Below are 18,921 nucleotides of genomic sequence, written 5' to 3'. Positions count from 1 at the left end.
CATGGATTCCGGAAACAGCGATCGTGTGAGACCCAACTCACTTTATATTAGATACAGGCTCCCAGGTAGATGCCATTTTCCTTGACTTCCGGAAGGCGTTCGATACAGTTCCGCACTGTCGTCTGATAAACAAAGTATGAGCCTACGGAATATCAGACCAGCTGTGTGACTGGCTTGAAGAGTTTTTAGCAAACAGAACACAGCATGTTGTCCTCAATGGAGAGGCGTCCGCAGACGTTAAAGTAACCTCTGGCATGCCACAGGTGGGTGTTATGGGACCATTGCTTTTCACAATATATATAAATGACCTAGTAGATAGTGTCGGATATCTGGATGAGGTATCGAATAAATTGCTTCCCCCTACTTATACCTCCCGAGGAGATCAAGAATGTAAAATTAGAGAGATTAGAGCGCGCACGGAGGCTTTCCGGCAGTCGTTCTTCCCGCGAACCATACGTGACTGGAACAGGAAAGGGAGGTAATGACAGTGGCACGTAAAGTGTCCTCCGCCACACACCGTTAGGGGTCTTGCGGAGTATAAATGTAGATGTATGCGGTGTGTCTCAAAGCTTTTGGGTCAAACTGGAACAATCGATACTGGGTACGCAACCGATAATACCGAGGCTGGTATCCACTGGTCAGAAATGCATTATGGATATACGCAGCGTGCACAGCATATATCAAGGTATCCAGAATGAGATTTTCACTGTGTAGCGGTGTGTGCACTGATATGAAACTTCGTGGCAGATTAAAACTGTGTGCCGGACCGAGACTCGAACTTGGAACTCTTGCCTTCCGCGGGCAATTGCTCTACCATTTGAGCTACCCAAGCATGACTCACGTCCCGACGGGGTACCTCGTGCTTGGGTACCTCAGATGGTAGAGCACTTGCCCGCGGAAGGCAAGGGTGCCAAGTTCGAGTCTCGCTCCGGCACACATTTTTTATCTGCCAGGAAATTTTATAGCAAGGTAGTTAGTTACCAGTTCCATGGGTCATTTTGCACGATACATGACAATGACGTGGAAAGAGTTATTTACATCTACATCATAATTAATTTGTCGATCCTGTTACATTCCTAACATTTATACGTTCTCTATTTTTTGTAAGTTTATTTTTTCTCTTTTTTAAGTATAATAAGAAAAAAAACATACAGATGTGAGCTTGTAACTCTTACCACCTTGTTGTTGTTGTGGTCTTCAGTCTTGAGACTGGTTTGATGCAGCTCTCCATGCTACTCTATCCTATGCAAGCTTCTTTATCTCCTAGTACCTACTGCAACCTACATCCTTCTGAATCTGTTTAGTGTATTCATTTCTTGGTCTACCTCTACACTTTTTACCCTCCTCGCAGCCCTCCAATACTAAACTGATGATCCCTTGATGCCTCAGAATATGTCCTACCAACCGATCCCTTCTTCTAGTCAAGTTGCGCCACGAATTGCTTTTCTTCCCAGTTCTATTCAGCACCTCCTCATTAGTTTTGTGATCTACCCATCTAATCTTCAGCATTCTTCTGTAGCATCACATCTCGAAAGCTTCAATTCTCATCTTGTCCAAACTATTTATCGCCCATGTTTCACTTCCATACATGGATGGCTTCACTCCATACAAATACTTTCAGAAAAGACTTCCTGACACTTAAATCTATACTCGATGTTAAAAAATTTCACTTCTTCAGGAACGCTTTCCTTGCAGTTGCCAGTCTACAGTTTCTATCCTCTCTACTTCGATCATCATGAGCTATTTTGCTCTCCAAATAGCAAAACTCATCTTCTACTGTGTCTCATTTCCTAACCTAATTCCCTCGGCATCACCTGATTTAATTCGCCTACATTCCATTATCTTCGTTTTGCTTTTGTTGAGGTTCATATTACATCGTCCTTTCAACACACTGTCCATTCCGTTGAACTGCTCTTCCAGGGGCTTTGCTGTGATACAATTATAATGTCAACCACCTTTTATACATTATTATTATTATTATTATTATTATTATTATTATTTCTCACGTATGGGTCCAATAGAACCAAGCGAGGTACAATGCATCAGTGTTACTTTTGATGGTTGGTCTTCCTTTGTGTTCAAATTTGTTTCATTCTTTCACAATGAAGTCGACCACGGTGTTCAAATCCGTTTTCTAACTTCCCTCTGACTAGCTTTCCAAACAAATATCGTTTGCCTAAACGTTTTTCGATCTGCCTGAGCTATACCTGCTGCTTCAAGATCCTCCTTAATCGCAGCGATCCATTTAATTGTCTCAGTTTTGGCATTACTTCTGTTTTCGTAGAATTCTACTATTTCCTTTGTCAACCTAGTGGGTGCCATTGTTTTAATGTGCCCACAAAATTTTTAAGTTTTCGTTTTCTCATATCACCATGTATGTTTCTGTATTCTATTTCCTTATTAATTCTCATCCTATAAGTTTCTTCATCAGTAATTTCGGGGTTTTATATTTTCTTAATAATCTTTATTTCTTTTGAATTTCTTCAATATCTCTCTTTTTATTTATAATTAAAGTTTCTACTCCATTCAGGTTTGATTACTACTGTAATGCTTAAGTTTATTGAATTTGATTTTTTTTATAAATATTTCGTTTTAATGTGAATGCTGTTGCCATTTTTTGACAGCAAATTTATTTTGCAGCTTTTTTCAGACCATTTTCTTGTATGATTTCCCCCAAGTATTTATACTGAGTAGCCCTTTTTATTTTTCCATGTCTCGTGTTCAAAAACAAGTTACATGCCATATATTCCGTTTTTTCAAATGATATATGTAGTCCTACATTGACCGCAACTTCTTTAAGGATTTCAGTTTGTTTCGAGTTGTGTTAATATAACTAGTTAAAATTGCCAGATCATCTGGAAAGGCCAGGCAATCTAATATTACTTCTGCCTAACTTGGTTGATTGATCTGTATTTTGATTCGACTTTTGCTCTCGCCATTGTGTAATCACCTTTTACAAAACAAGGTTAAACGGTAATGGGGAGAGTTCATCTCCCTGTCTAACATCAGTCTTTCTGTCAAATGGTTCAGAAGTTTCTGGCACGAACTTAAGTTTAGAGCTAGTGTCAGTTAACGTTATCTCAATCAGTGTTAGAGTTTTATTATCTAGCCCTTGTTCCTTTAAAATTTGGAAAAGACGTTCACTATCAGACTTAGTAGTAGGCCCTTTTAAAATCCGCAAATGTAAATACAATATTGTTATCAGAAATTCTTTGGTTCCTAAGGATTATTTATAAATTAAGAATTTGCTTTGGACAGGATCTGTTTGATATAAAGCCTGCTTGTATTCACCAATTTTGGTTCACACAGTTCTTGGGCTCTGCCAAGTAAACATTGGGAGAAAAATGTGTATGTTACCGGGAGAAGGGAGATTCCTCCGTAAATATTGACATCGGTTCTGTCCCTTATTTAATGCAATGTATGAATTAGGACAATTTTCCAGTCCTCAGTTATTTTCTCAGTTTGCCAAATATGTCGTGTTGGTTGACTGATCTGTTTCAAAGTGTTGCGGCAGGCTGCTTTTAGTACTTCTGCAATTACGCCATCTTCTCCGGATGCTTTATTGTTTTTATGTTTCTTAATTTGCTTAATTATTTCGATACTATCAGGTTCTTTAGAGGTATGGTTGGTGTTGTTAGTCTGCTGTGGTTTTAATTTATTGGCTGGTTGTGTACAGTTCAATCGTTTTCCAAAATAATTAGCAAGGACCTTACAGTTTTCCTGGTTGTTCAGAGCTAAACAGCCATTTTCATTTTGAAGCAGAGACATTGAGCTTGGTAACCGGTTAGCTTTGGTTTGAATGTTTTATAAAATTTTCTTGTATTGTTCTTTTTGGAAGTATTATCGATTTCTGAAAGTTAGGCATTTTCGTAGTTTCTTTTAGTCTAATTCAGGTATTCCCTTTCTTACAGTTAGAAATGTGTTGTACGTATTTTCAGTTTTGTTACTATTCCAATTTTTGAATGCCTCATGCCTAGATTTAACTGTTGTTTCACAATCCGCTGCCGGCCGAAGTGGCCGTGCGGTTAAAGGCGCTGCAGTCTGGAACCGCAAGACCGCTACGGTCGCAGGTTCGAATCCTGCCTCGGGCATGGATGTTTGTGATGTCCTTAGGTTAGTTAGGTTTAAGTAGTTCTAAGTTCTAGGGGACTAATGACCTCAGCAGTTGAGTCCCGCAGTGCTCCGAGCCATTTGAACCATTTGAACCACAATCGGCTTTCCACCAAGCATGTTTTTATTTCTTTCGAAGCGGAACTAAATTTTGTGCCGTTGTGATGAACTTTTATTTTAAGCTTTGAAAATTGTTGGATTATATTTTGTCAAGTTCGCTAGTTAGAGTTGGGGTTATTTTAGCAGTATCAAATTTTGGGACAACATTTTTTGTTTTGAAGAGTTTTTACGGTTGCAGTTATGCTTTTATTCGCATTAAGTAATGGTAAAATTCTGTATTAGCCCTTAAAATTTCCTTGTATTTGTGGTATGAAGTTGCTACATGATCGATTTGATATTCTCCAATAAATATATTGAATGCCTGCCAAGTTTTTTGTTTGGATGGGTTGACATGATCTTAAGTTTAAACTTTTTGCTCGTTTCAACAAGTCTTTGACCATTTTGGATTGTCCATTTATGCGCAGGAAATCCACTCACCTTTTTCTTATGTTTTTTCTCTTTACCTAATTGAGCATTAAAATCACCCACTAAAATTTTAACATGGTTGCTGGAATTTTCGAGATGATGCTCTCTAACGTTCCAAAGCTTCATCAACTTCTTCAGGATTTTTACAGTTATCCTCATTGACTGACATATGGGCATTAATTAAAATGTATGTCTTATTTGCGCATTTAAGAGAAATTGTCATTACTCTATTATTAATGGGTTTTACCTCCGTTTTTGAATTAAAAATATTTTTGTAGACTGAAAAGGCAACTCCGGGGTGTAATGTATTATTAAGTATTCTGTTACCTCGATTACCTTTTAAAAGACGATAATTGCCGAAATCCGTGGTGTTATTATCTGTCATTCGTGTTTTTGAAGTGCGAAAATTTGAATCTTCTGTTTTTTAATGATCTCCCAACTTATGAAGTTTACCTGGTTGCAAAAGTGTTTGTATTTTAAGTGTTGCAAAAAATGTATTTGTTTTGGTTTTAAGTTGGCCAGAGGACTCAGACTTTCTCTGCTGTATTTCAACCTGGCCGCTCCAGGATCCAGAAGACCAGTTGCGACAGTAATACTGGAGGTGGATTGATTATCAAAATGCTCCATGATGATTGTACCTGGAATCAGGTGGGGATGAGTAGACTCATTGAGTCAACTCGGAATGAAATTACAATGAAATGAATAGCCATAGCTGCATACAGGCCTTCATATACGTCAAGTGACAGCCAGAGCGAGAGCACCAGCAGCAGCGAGTACTGTTTGTATAAAGCGTTTATTTTGCATTTTGTTTACGACCATCCACTAAGGAAGGGGTTCTGTTTGTGTTTATCTGCTCTGCATAGTAACTAACAGTTCTTGATAAAACTTTACGTAGTTTTCGTATTAGATTTCTTAGTGTTTTCTTGATCGTTTAGAACAGAAAGCGCCCTAAAACCGTCTTTTGTTTGTTTCGCGGCCGTTAGCCACTAGTCACTTGAATCAGCAGTTGTCTTGTGACAGCCAGAGCGAGAGCACCAGCAGCAGCGAGTACTGTTTGTATAAAGCGTTTTTGTACTTATTTGCTGCGCTTAGCTTTTAAATAGTTTTTCTGGGAAAACCTAGCGTAGTTTTCGCGTCTCGTATTTCAGTGAGTGTTTCTTGATTATCAGAGTAGCTCATCAGAAGATTATCTTGGGAATTTGTCACCGTATAGAGTAGGGTAAACATAGTCATGTGTAGGGACTGTGGTTGTTGTGAGCGGACGCAAGGAGAATTGGCCACTCTTCGGGGGCAGGTGGAGGCTTTGTCTGTTAGGCTCATCGAGCTCGGGGCGCAGGCGTCGGCTCGTAGTGGCGTTGGGGCAACTGTGGTGAGACCTATGCCTACTTCGGTGGCCTTGGAATCACATGGAACCCCTGATGTCGCTGCGTCTTCCGGCAGTGAGCATCTTACCGGTCAGCCATCACTCCAGGGTGAATGGCGGACAGTGGTGGGCTCGCGCGTGCCTGGCCGAAAGGTGGGATCTGGCCGCGTGGCAGCTGCCTTACCCCTTTCCAACAGGTACGGGGTGCTTCCTAGTGGTGATGACATCGTTTCCGAGCCACCACAGGATGCCTCGCCTGTTGGGCCAGTGGCCGATTCTCCGGCAAGGTCCCGACAGTCACAGAGGGCGGGCCTATTAGTTATAGGGAGCTCCAACGTTAGGCGGGTTATGGAGCCCCTCAGGAAAATAGCGGGTAGGTCGGGGAAGAATGCCAGTGTGCACTCGGTGTGCTTGCCGGGGGGTCTCGTCCGTAATGTGGAGGAGGCCCTTCCGGCAGCTATTGAACGCACTGGGTGTGACCGGCTGCAGATAGTAGCACATGTCGGAACGAATGACGCCTGCCGCTTGGGTTCTGAGGCCATCCTTGGTTCCTTCCGGCGGCTGGCTGATTTGGTGAAGACAACCAGCATCGCACGCGGAGTGCAAGCTGAGCTTAATATCTGCAGCATAGTGCCCAGAGTCGATCGCGGTCCTCTGGTTTGGAGCCGTGTGGAGGGTCTAAACCAGAGGCTCAGACGACTCTGCGACTATAATGGTTGCAAATTCATCGACCTCCGTTATTGGGTGGAGAACTGTAGGGCCCCCCTAGACAGGTCAGGCGTGCACTGCACACCGGAAGCAGCTACTAGGGTAGCAGAGTACGTGTGGCGTGCACACGGGGGTTTTTTAGGTTAGAGGGACCCCCCCCCCCCTTGGGCGAAACGATAAAATACCTGACGGCTTACCAGAGAGGACATTATCATCGTTGATAAAGAACGTCCGTCCTCAGAGACCAAAAACAGGAAAAGTTAACGTAATATTGGTAAACTGCAGGAGTATCCAGGGCAAGGTTCCTGAATTAGTATCTCTTATTGAAGGAAATAGTGCGCATATAGTATTAGGAACGGAAAGTTGGTTAAAACCGGAAGTGAACAGTAACGAAATCCTAGACACAGAATGGAATATATACCGCAAGGATAGGATAAACGCCAATGGTGGAAGAGTATTTATAGCAGTAAAGAATTCAATAATATCCAGTGAAGTTATTAGCGAATGCGAATGTGAAATAATCTGGGTTAAGTTAAGTATCAAAGGTGGGTCAGATATGATAGTCGGATGCTTCTATAGACCACCTGCATCAGCAACCGTAGTAGTTGAGCGCCTCAGAGAGAACCTGCAGAACGTCGTGAAGAAGTTTCGTGATCATACTATTGTAATAGGGGGAGACTTCAATCTACCAGGTATAGAATGGGATAGTCACACAATCAGAACTGGAGCCAGGGACAGAGACTCTTGTGACATTATCCTGACTGCCTTGTCCGAGAATTACTTCGAGTAGATAGTTAGAGAACCAACTCGTGAAGCTAACGTTTTAGAACTCATAGCAACAAATAGACCGGAACGTTTCGACTCCGTGAATGTAGAAGAGGGTATCAGTGATCATAAGTCAGTGGTTGCATCAATGACTACAAGTGTAATAAGAAATGCGAAGAAAGGAAGGAAAATATATTTGCTTAACAAGAGTGATAGGGCACAAATCGCAGAATATCTGAGTGACCACCATCAAACGTTCATTTCTGAGGAAGAGGATGTGGAACAAAAATGGAAGAAATTCAGAAACATCGTCCAGTACGCCTTAGATAAGTTCGTACCGACTAAGGTCCAAAGCGAGGGGAAAGATTCACCGTGGTATAACAATCATGTACGAAAGGTACTACGGAAACAAAGAAAGCTTCATCATAGGTTTAAGAGTAGTCGAATCGTAGCTGATAAGGAAAAGCTGAACGAAGCGAAAAAGAGCGTAAAGAGAGCAATGAGAGAAGCATTCAACGAATTCGAACATAAAACATTGGCAAACAATCTAAACAAGAACCCTAAAAAGTTTTGGTCATATGTAAAATCGGTAAGCGGATCTAAATCCCCTATTCAGTCACTCGTTGACCACGATGGCACCGAAACAGAGGACGACCGAAGAAAGGCAGAAATACTGAATTCAGTGTTCCGAAACTGTTTCACTGCGGAAAATCGTAACACGGTCCCTGACTTCAGCCGTCGCACGGACGCCAAAATGGAAAATATTGAAATAAACGATATCGGAATTGAAAAACAACTGCTATCACTTAGTAGCGGAAAAGCATCCGGACCAGACGAGATACCCTTAAGATTCTACAGTGATTATGCTAAAGAACTTGCCCCCTTTCTATCAGCAATTTATCGTAGATCGCTGGAAGAACGTAAAGTACCTAGCGACTGGAAGAAAGCGCAGGTCGTTCCCATATTCAAGAAGGGTCATAAATCAGATGCGAATAATTATAGGCCTATTTCGCTTACGTCAATCTGTTGTAGAATAATGGAACATGTTTTGTGTTCTCGTATTATGACGTTCTTAGATAATACAAATCTCCTTCATCATAACCAACATGGATTCCGCAAACAGAGATCATGTGAAACTCAGCTCGCCCTATTTGCCCAAGAAATTCACAGTGCCGTAGACACTGGCGAGCAGATTGATGCCGTATTCCTGGACTTCAGGAAGGCATTTGATACGGTTCCGCACTTACGTTTAGTGAAAAAAATACGAGCTTACGGAATATCGGACCAGGTTTGTGATTGGATTCAGGATTTCCTAGAAGAAAGAACACAACATGTCATTCTTAACGGTTCAAAATCTGCAGATGTAGAGGTAATTTCGGGAGTACCGCAGGGAAGCGTGATAGGACCTTTATTGTTTACAATATACATAAATGACTTAGTTGACAACATCGGTAGCTCCGTGAGGCTATTTGCAGATGACACGGTTGTCTACAAGAAAGTAGCAACATCAGAAGACTCGTACGTACTCCAGGAGGACCTGCAGAGGATTAATGCATGGTGCGACAGCTGGCAGCTTTCCCTAAACGTAGATAAATGTAATATAATGCGCATACATAGGGGCAGAAATCCATTCCAGTACGATTATGCCATAGGTGGTAAATCATTGGAAGCGGTAACGACCGTAAAATACTTAGGAGTCACTATCCGGAGCGATCTGAAGTGGAATGATCACATAAAACAAATAGTGGGAAAAGCAGGCGCCAGGTTGAGATTCATAGGAAGAATTCTAAGAAAATGTGACTCATCGACGAAAGAAGTAGCTTACAAAACGCTTGTTCGTCCGATTCTTGAGTATTGCTCATCAGTATGGGACCCTTACCAGGTTGGATTAATAGAAGAGATAGACATGATCCAGCGAGAAGCAGCGCGATTCGTCATGGGGACATTTAGTCAGCGCGAGAGCGTTACGGAGATGCTGAACAAGCTCCAGTGGCGGACACTTCAAGAAAGGCGTTACGCAATACGGAGAGGTTTATTATCGAAATTACGAGAGAGCACATTCCGGGAAGAGATGGGCAACATATTACTACCGCCCACATATATCTCGCGTAATGATCACAACGAAAAGATCCGAGAAATTAGAGCAAATACGGAGACTTACAAGCAGTCGTTCTTCCCACGCACAATTCGTGAATGGAACAGGGAAGGGGGGATCAGATAGTGGTACAATAAGTACCCTCCGCCACACACCGTAAGGTGGCTCGCGGAGTATAGATGTAGATGTAGATGTAGATGTTAATAATGTGTGCCCCGACCGGGACTCAAGCCCAGGATTTCCTGCTTCCATGGCAGACACTCTATCCGTCTGAGCCACCGAGGACACAGAACACAGAGGATAGTGCGACTGCAGGGACTTATCTTTGGCACGCCTTCCGTGATTCCCATATTCCCAAATTATTGTCCCGCACTATATTCATAGTGCCCCTGCCCATCGGAACAAAAAGTAGGCTATATAAAATCTATGATAAAACGGTCTAGATGGATTTTTTTTAATGACGCGTTTCGGGGTTCATCTACATCTATATCTACATATATACTCCGCAAGCCACCTAACGGTGTGTGGCGGAGGACACTTTACGTGCCACTGTCATTACCTCCCTTTCCTGTTCCAGTCGCTTATGGTTCGCGGGAAGAACGACTGCCGGAAAGCCTCCGTGCACGCTCGAATCACTCTAATTTTACATTCGTGATCTCCTCGGGAGGTATAAGTAGGGGGGAAGTAATATGTTCGATACCTCATCCAGAAACGCACCCTCTCGAAACCTGGGCAGCAAGCTACACCGCGATGTAGAGCGCCTCTCTTGCAGAGTCTGCCACTTGAGTTCGCTAATCATCTTCGTAACGCTATCACGCTTACCAAATAACCCTGTGACGAAACGCGCCGCTCTTCTTTGGATCTTCTCTATCTCCTCCGTCAACCCGACCTGGTACGGATCCCACACTGATGAGCAATACTCAAGTATAGGTCGAACGAGTGTTTTTGTAAGCCACCTCCTCTGTTGATGGACTACATTTTCTAAGGACTCTCCCAATGAATCTCAACCTGGCACCCGCCTTACCAACAATTAATTTTATATGATCATTCCACTTCAAATCGTTCCGTACGCATACTCCCAGATATTTTACAGAACTAACTGCTACCAGTGTTGTTCCACTATCATATAATCATACAATAAAGGATCCTTCTTTCTATGTATTCGCAACACATTACATTTGTCTATGTTAAGGGTCAGTTGCCACTCCCTGCACCAAGTGCCTATCCGCTGCAGATCTTCTTGTATTTCGATGCAATTTTTTAATGCTGCAACTTCTCTGTATACTACAGCATCATCCGCGAAAAGCCGCATGGAACTTCCTACACTATCTACTAGATCATTTATATATATTGTGAAAAGCAATGGTCCCACAACACTCCCCTGTGGCACGCCAGAGGTTACTTTAACGTCTGTAGACGTCTCTCCATTGAGAACAACATGCTGTTTTCTGTTTGCTAAAAACTCTTCAATCCAGCTACACAGCTGGTCCGATATTCCGTAGGCACTTACTTTGTTTATCAGGTGACAGTGCGGAACTGTATCGAACGCCTTCCGGAAGTCAAGGAAAATGGCATCTACCTAGGAGCCTGTATCTAATATTTGTGGGGTCTCACACGATCGCTGTTTCCGTTATCCATGTTGATTCCTACAGAGTAGATTCTGGGTTTCCAGCAACGACATGATACATGAGCAAAAAACATATTCTAAAATTCTACAACAGATCGATGTCAGAGATATAGGTCTATAGTTTTGCACATGTGCTCGACGACCCTTCTTGAAGACTGGGACTACCTGCGCTCTTTTCCAATCATTTGGCCATTGTCTTAGGCCATCTTCAGACAGCACCCTCAGCTGAAGTTGACGATGCGTAGAAGTTGGCCTCAGTCGCTGAAACTGCAGTTTCAGCTCATGGTGCTCTCTGAAGAGGACCTAATACTAGGCCGAAACCTGTCATCGCGATCTGGACTGTTTTTGAGTGATTTTATATTGTTAATAGTGGCTGCTTGTTGTTCCCTCCTGTGGAAGAATCAACTTTTATTCTTCGCTACACTCCCTTTTTACCTCTCCACTAACTTACCTCTGTGTCATTATCTCCGAAGTAAACGATTCCTTGAAGCGACAGAAGAGGCTGGCGGCCTGTTAGGAACAGAAATGACAAAAGCGGGACGCGGTACAAACATACTGTGCCGGCTTACCCAGTTGTACCAGCGCTGCTTCTCTATGGCTGGCGTATGGCTGTTCAGCAGACTCGTAAAACTATGGACCGCGATTTCTCGAAAATATTGAAAATTTCTCGGAAATTCAGCCAGGTAGCGTCGTCCAAAAGGCGCGATATTTCGATCTCTGATGGATGCCTACTTCCACCGGAGATCAGACACCAAGAACGCCTGAAGATAGCAAGAAGTCGGCCTGCCGAAATATCGCGCCTTTTGGAGGACTCTACCTGGCTGAATACCCGAGAAATTTTCAGGATTTCAGTGCGCCGGGAAAACCTCAGACCACATCTCGAAAATTGCTTGAGAAGCGCATCGTACCAGAGCACCACCTGCGTTCTGAAGACGTTATGCCGGGCAGCAACTCACCTGAAGAGGTCAGCGGGCAGCCGCTCGATGGCGTTTCCGATGATGCTGAGCACGGAGAGCAGCGGGTTGTCCCAGAAGGTGTCGCGGTCGACGCTCGTCACGCGGTTGTCGTTCACGATCAGCGTCGAGAGCCGCGGCAGGCGGGTGAACATGGTCCGGCTGGAGCGGGCAACCAGAACAATCCACAGTCAAATCCGGCCGCACTCCATACATGGTTGGCTACAGTAACACTGCCAGGAGCAAGGGCAACGTGGAGAAATGGCTCAAACACACACCTCCAGATGCCAGACACTCAGATCGGTATTTGGTGGTAAGTTCCAATGGGACCAAACAGCTGATGTCATCGGTCCATTGGCTTACACACTACCTAATCTAACTTAACAAACACACACACACACACACACACACACACACACACATACACACACACTCCCATGATCGAGGGAAGACACGACCCTCCGACAGAGGGGCTGATGGGGGGGGGGGGGGGGGGGGCGCGAACCGTGGCAAGGCGCCTGAGACCTCGCTGCTACACGCGCGGCAGACAGATCGGTACCAGACGTTGTATGTAGATACAGTATCACCCAAAACTTCGAATTAGTTCGTGCTGTGTACTGTTATCCATTAGAACATGCACAAACGGTAATTAAAAGTGACACGAGATTTATGGAGCACAGAAGAGCATAAGTGTGAGTAGCTGACAAGTTTGTATCCCGTGGGAAGACACACACACACACACACACACACACACACACACACACACACACACACACATGCTCGAGGGAGGACAAGATCCTCCGACACGGGGGGGGGGGGGGGGAGTGAAGGGAGGGGGGCGAACCGTCACAAGGTGCCCAAGACTGCGAGGCTACCCCGCGCGCGCGTCACTCAGACCGGTACCAGACGTTGTATGTGGATAATCAGCCAAAACTCCGATTTAGTTCATGCTGTGTACTGTCGTCCAGTAGAACATGCACGAATGGTAATTAAAAGTAGCACGACATTTACAGAGCACAGAAGAGCATAAGTGTGAGTAGTTGACAAGTTTGTATCCTGTGGGAAGTTTCTAGAGCGTTGGATCCTCGCACGGAGGGCCACTGTCTTCCAAACCCAGTGACGACATTATTTCACTGTATTATGCTTGGAAGTGCTATATGCGGAAACATGTTTTTGACATGGAAAAGGGGTGTTTGGAGTTTACAACAATGTTTTCTTGGCAGTCTGCTTTCGCTTCACTTCTTCGAAAGTGCTAAATCTATAGAGCACATCTGCACATCACAGAATTTGCAATCAAAAGAGAACAATAAGGAAGCAATTGCAAAAAATGGTTCAAATGGCTCGGAGCGCTGTAAGACTTAACATCTGAGGTCATCAATCCCCTACGCTTAGAACTACTTAAACGTAACTAACCTAAGGACATCCCACACATCCATGCACGAGGCAGGATTCGAACCTGTACTTTGGCTCATTCCGAAGCCATACTGTTCCTCTAGGCGTCTATTCATTTTACTTGCTGCAAAGCTAGTAAACTCACTAAAGTTTCATTGCGTTAGAAACTCTGTTATTACTAGTACTTAGCACAGAGTACATTATTATTAAGCACAATTTTTCCTGCACTGAAAAAATTCGAAAAAGATAGAAGCGTTACTTTGACGCCGAATTAGGTTGTATGGAGTCATGCATTTTAGAGACTAAATTTAAGGATGTCTAGAGTTTTACTTCCCATCGACTGTCTAGTCATCAGAGAGAGAAAAAGCTCGGTTTGGGGATGGAAAATGGTTGTTTTTCGAATGAAGCACCCCAGCATTTGCTTGAACGATATAGGGAAATCACGGAAGATCTAAATATGGATGGGTTAACACATATTTTAATCACCGTCCACCGGAATATGAGCCCAGTGTCTCACCAGTGACCCACCTGAGATCGTTTCAGGCTAAAATAGTGTAGCAATAATAATCAATAGTGTAGCAATAATAGTCAATAGTGTAGCAATAATAATCAAAATAATAAGATCAATGACACGTACATAACGTTCAGCCAACGAAGCGAAAGGAGAGTGCCAAAAGAATGTTGCTCCAAATTCCTAAAAGTTGTTTTACAGGACAGGAAAATATTCTCCCAAGTACAGTCCCACGCGTAAAAAATTAAAAAAAAAAATTCGGCGGTTGGTATTGAACTGGGGGACCATTGATTCGACGACCGCACGTTGTAGCATCTCACCCACGCTGGTTTTACGGAAAACATACTGACAGATACGGTTTTCCTGTGCTTTTTAGTTCTGGGTTAGTTTTAATTACCGTTTATGCATTTCTGCTGGACCACTGCACACAGCACGAACTAAATCGGTGTTCTGGTTGATGCTCTATCGACATACGACATCTAGTACAGATCTGAGTACCTGACATCTAGAGTTTTGTGTGTTCGCGAGTGAAGTATCCAGTACAGTGAAGCACGTGCTCTTATGATAATTAATGCACAAATTAATGAAGAACTAATGAGAGACCCAGAGATGCTGCAGAGATGAAACCGGTCCCGCATTCTGGGATACGGCAGTTCAAATTCCCATTTGGACATCGTGATTTAGGTTTTCTGTAATTAGCCCAAATCACGTAGAGGAGATTATTAGGATGGTTTCTTTGAAAAGAAATAGTCAATTTTCTTCTGTATCCTTCCCAAATCCGAGCTCCTACCTCGTTCTAAAGACTTCATCGCCGACGGGTCATTAAACCCTGATCTCGACTGCTTACAATTGCTGATGTGTCAGGTCCACCCACATGGCTACTCAGCAGACCATACTTAAGCGCCTCGCGAGGAGTTTATCGAACCACCTTCACAACAACTCTCTACTATTCTACTGTGGAACACTACGCGGGAAAAACCAGCACCTATATCTTTCCTTCCGAGCTCTGATTTCCCTTATTTCATTTTAATGATCGTTTCTCCCTATGTCGGTGGCGCATTCGGAAGAGAAAGATGATGACTGAAATTTCTTGTGAAAATCCCGATGCAATGTCAAACGCCTTTGTTTTAACGATGTCCATGATAAATACTGTATAATTTCTGTGACACTCTCTCCCCTGTTCCGCGATAATACAAAAGGTTCTGCCCTTCTTTGAAGTCTCTCGATGTACTCCGTTAATCAGATCTCGAAAGGATCCCACACCGTGCACCAGTACTCCAAAAGAGGGCGGATAAGCGTAGTGTAGACTGTCTCTTTAGTATATCTGTTGTATCTTCTAAGTGCTCTGCCAATGAAACGCAGTCTTAGGTTCGCCTTCCTTACAGCATTTGTTACGTGTTCTTTCTAATTTAAGTTGCTCGTGGTTGTAATTCCTAGCTATTTGGTTGAATTTACGACCTTTAGATTGTTGTAACGGAAGTTTAACGGATTCCTTTTAGCACTCACGTGGACGACGTCATACTTTCCATTGTTAAGAGTCGATGGCCAATTTTGGCACAATATAGATACCTCTTCTAAATCGTTTTGCAGTTTGTTTTGATCTTTTGATGAGTTAAATAGACTATAGACGACAGCGTCATCTGCAGACTACCTAAGATGGCTCCTCAGATTGTCTCCTAAACCGTTTATGTAGATTGATAGTAGACGGGCTACAACACTACCTCGGTGTACGCCAAAAATCACTTCCGTTTCACTCGATAACTTTCCGTCAGTTACTGCGAACTGTGGCTTCTCTGACAGGAAATCACGAATCTTGTCACATAACTGAGCAGATATACGGTATGCGCGCAGTCTGATTACAAGTCGCTTGTGATGTACGGTGTCAAAAGCCTTCTGGAATTCCAGAAATACGGAATCAATCACAAGTGCCTTCTCAATAGCACTCAACACTTCGTGTGAGTAAAGAGCTAGTTGTACTTCACAAGAACGATGCTTTCTAAATCCGTGGTGACTGTGTGTCAATAGACCGTTCTCTTCAACGTAATTCGTAATGTTCGAACACAATATATGTTCCAAGATTCTTGGGCTTCTAATTTAGAGGATTACTCCTACTGCCTTTCTTGAGTATTGCTGTCGTTGGGTGCGGATCTTTCGTCGAGCGACCGGCAGTATATAATTGTTAAGTATGGAGCTACTGTATCAGCATACTCTGAAAGAAACCTGGTTAGTACACAAACTGGACCGGAAGACTTCCTTTTATTAAGTAATTTAAGTTGCTTCACTACTCCGATGATATCAACTCCTAAGTTAATCATGTTGCCAGCTGTTCTTGACACGAATTCTGGAATATTTATTTCGTCTTCTTTGGTGAAGGGATTTGGGAAGGCTGTGTTTATTCTGCTTTAGGAGCACTATCGTCGGTAGTATTTCCATTGCTATGGCGCAGAGATGGCATTTATTGTGTCTTGCCGCTAGCATACTTTACATATGACCAGTATCTCTCTGGATTTTCTGCCAGGTTTCGAGATAAAGTTTCGTCGTAGATACTATCATAAACATCTTGCGTTGGCGTCCGCGCTAATTTTCGGGCTTCTATTACATATAGTGTGGTGTAAAGTGCACAGCATTTCCGTAAGACAGCCGCACCTGAACTTCAGGTGCTTACTGACGCACTGCTATTTTATACTTATATGCATATGGAGTCTGTTCTTTTGGACATGTCCGAAAGAACAGACTCCATTGATGACCTACAGCCGCCTACAACGAAATTAGAATTATATATTAATACCTTCAGCTACTGACAGGCGTTGATATATATATATATATATATATATATATATATACGTGAACAGGGGAAAATATGTAACCCGACTGGGACTCGAACCCGGGATCTCCTGCTTACATAGCAGACGCTCTATATATATATATTTCGTTATTGATCGTTGTGTTTGGTCGTCGCGGACGTCGCAAGACATCCTGTTCAAGTTCGGTGGTTGATCCTTCCACTCAGTTTTTTATTACAGAGGCCAACCGATCTATCTGGGCCACGGAGGGACTATGACACGCACGCCTCCAGCGAGACCCACATTCCCACCTTGTATGTCCACACACTACATTCGTAGTGTCACCACCGAACACACTCATTACTCGTGGAAGACATTCTAACCAAGTCCCGTAAGTGTTCGGGTAATATGTGTGCATCCGCACTGAAGAAGAAGGTCATGGCCGTTATTGCCAGAACTATATACGTATATCGATATGGTGTCTGTTCTTTCGGACGTCCGAAAGAACAGACACTATATCTGAGCCTCGGCTGGCTCGTGTTATGCTTTGCATTAAACCTTGGTTGCTATTCTATGATTAGTCTCCCGCGGTTATCGCGGTTATGCTGTTATCCTCTTTCTCTACATGTCGCAGCAGCAGCGTGTATCGATATTCGCACCCTTGTACTATCTTTGCCCTAGCGCTTATAGTTTCCGGCTGTGCCGTGTGCGGGCAGTTGGTCGGTTGGCGTGGAGCAGCGAGGAAGTCCACGTGGCGCGTGTCCACGCGCGGTCGGAGTGTGACGTGCTGTTCCCATTGCTATGAGGTCCGTGGCTCACCGATCCCTGACACGAAAGTTGAGTCTTAACTTAATTTACCAGCCAGCCCCAACTGTTCACATAGTGTCGCTTGAATTTAATTGTGGGCTGTTGGGACATTCCCGCGAGCAACAACGTGTGTTTTCAAGGTTGCGAAATTCTAGCTGCCTTCCTGTGGAGTTTAACTTGATTATTTTCTAATTGAAGTGCAGTAGCGTAATCTTCTGCCTTGTGGCCGTTAACGTTCCGGTTACCTGCCCTGGCCGTTGACGTAAATTCAGGCAGTGTATTTTCCTCGTCGTTTTGTGGCTGTGCAGCACGGCGTGTAGTGTGACAGCTCAATCTGTAATTCGTTTAGGGCTCCGATACCTTCTGTGTTGTTCCATTGAACTCCCTGTTGCCTGCTGGTCGGGTGGAGCGGAAGTTAGCCTGTCGCTTGGTCCGTTGACTGTCTGTCGGTTGGGTAGCCGTCGTATTGAGAATTGCTGGGCCGACTGCGTGTCTCACCTAAGCAAGCGTTAGTGTTAGAATTTAGGCCGACCCTTGGAAACTTCTGAGCGCCGTTTGATGTGCTGCCTTTTCTTTATTGTCCTTGTTGTTTGTTTGTGTATGGCTTCTAGCTGATTTTAAATTAAAGTTGTTTTGCCCCTAAGGCGTGAGATTGTCTGAGCCTTCAGCCTGATTTAAAAAATATTTAAGACAAGGCAATCTGCGTTTTAAAATTCAAATTCTTGTTTTTGAGTCTTATGTGATTGGCCTTCAGCCGGTTTTTAAATTAAAGTTGTTCTGCCCTTGAGGCGTGAGATTGAATGGCGCATTTAGCCGGGAATTAAGTTCTAAAATTCTACATCTACATCCATACTCCGCAAGCAACCTGACCTTGAGTGCCTCTATCGGTTCTCCCTTCTATTCCAGTCTCGTATTGTTCGTGGAAAGAAGGATTGTCGGTATGCCTCTGTGTGGGCTCTAATCTTTCTGATTTTATCCTCATGGTCTCTTTGCGAGATATACGTAGGAGGGAGCAATATATTGCTTAACTCCTCGGTGAAGGTATGTTTTCGAAACTTTAACAAAAGCCCGTACCGAGCTACTGAGCGTCTCTCGTGCAGACTCTTCCACTGGAGTTTATATATCATCTCCGTAACGCTTTCGCGATTAGTAAATAATCCTGTAACGAAGCGCGCTGCTCTCCGTTGGATCTCCTCTATCTCTTCTGTCAACCCTATCTGGTACGGATCCCACACTGCTGAGCAGTATTCAAGCAGTGGGCCAACAAGCGTACTGTAACCTA

General features: G+C 43.5%; 1 protein-coding gene across 1 annotated transcript in view; it reads right to left on the bottom strand.

Annotated features, from left to right (window-relative positions):
• Positions 1 to 18,921, bottom strand: part of LOC124552296 (leucine-rich repeat-containing protein 15-like) — a 200,088-nt gene that overhangs the window by 22,554 nt on the left and 158,613 nt on the right. Inside the window, exon 7 of the mRNA XM_047126572.1 lies at positions 12,150 to 12,308. Coding sequence (XP_046982528.1) covers positions 12,150 to 12,308 — 159 coding nt within the window. The remainder of the gene's footprint in view (positions 1 to 12,149; positions 12,309 to 18,921) is intronic.

Source organism: Schistocerca americana, chromosome 10 (genome assembly GCF_021461395.2).
Source record: "Schistocerca americana isolate TAMUIC-IGC-003095 chromosome 10, iqSchAmer2.1, whole genome shotgun sequence".
NCBI lineage: Eukaryota > Metazoa > Arthropoda > Insecta > Orthoptera > Acrididae > Schistocerca > Schistocerca americana.
Note: the sequence above shows the minus strand (reverse complement) of the source record. Positions and strands in the feature narration are given on the sequence as shown.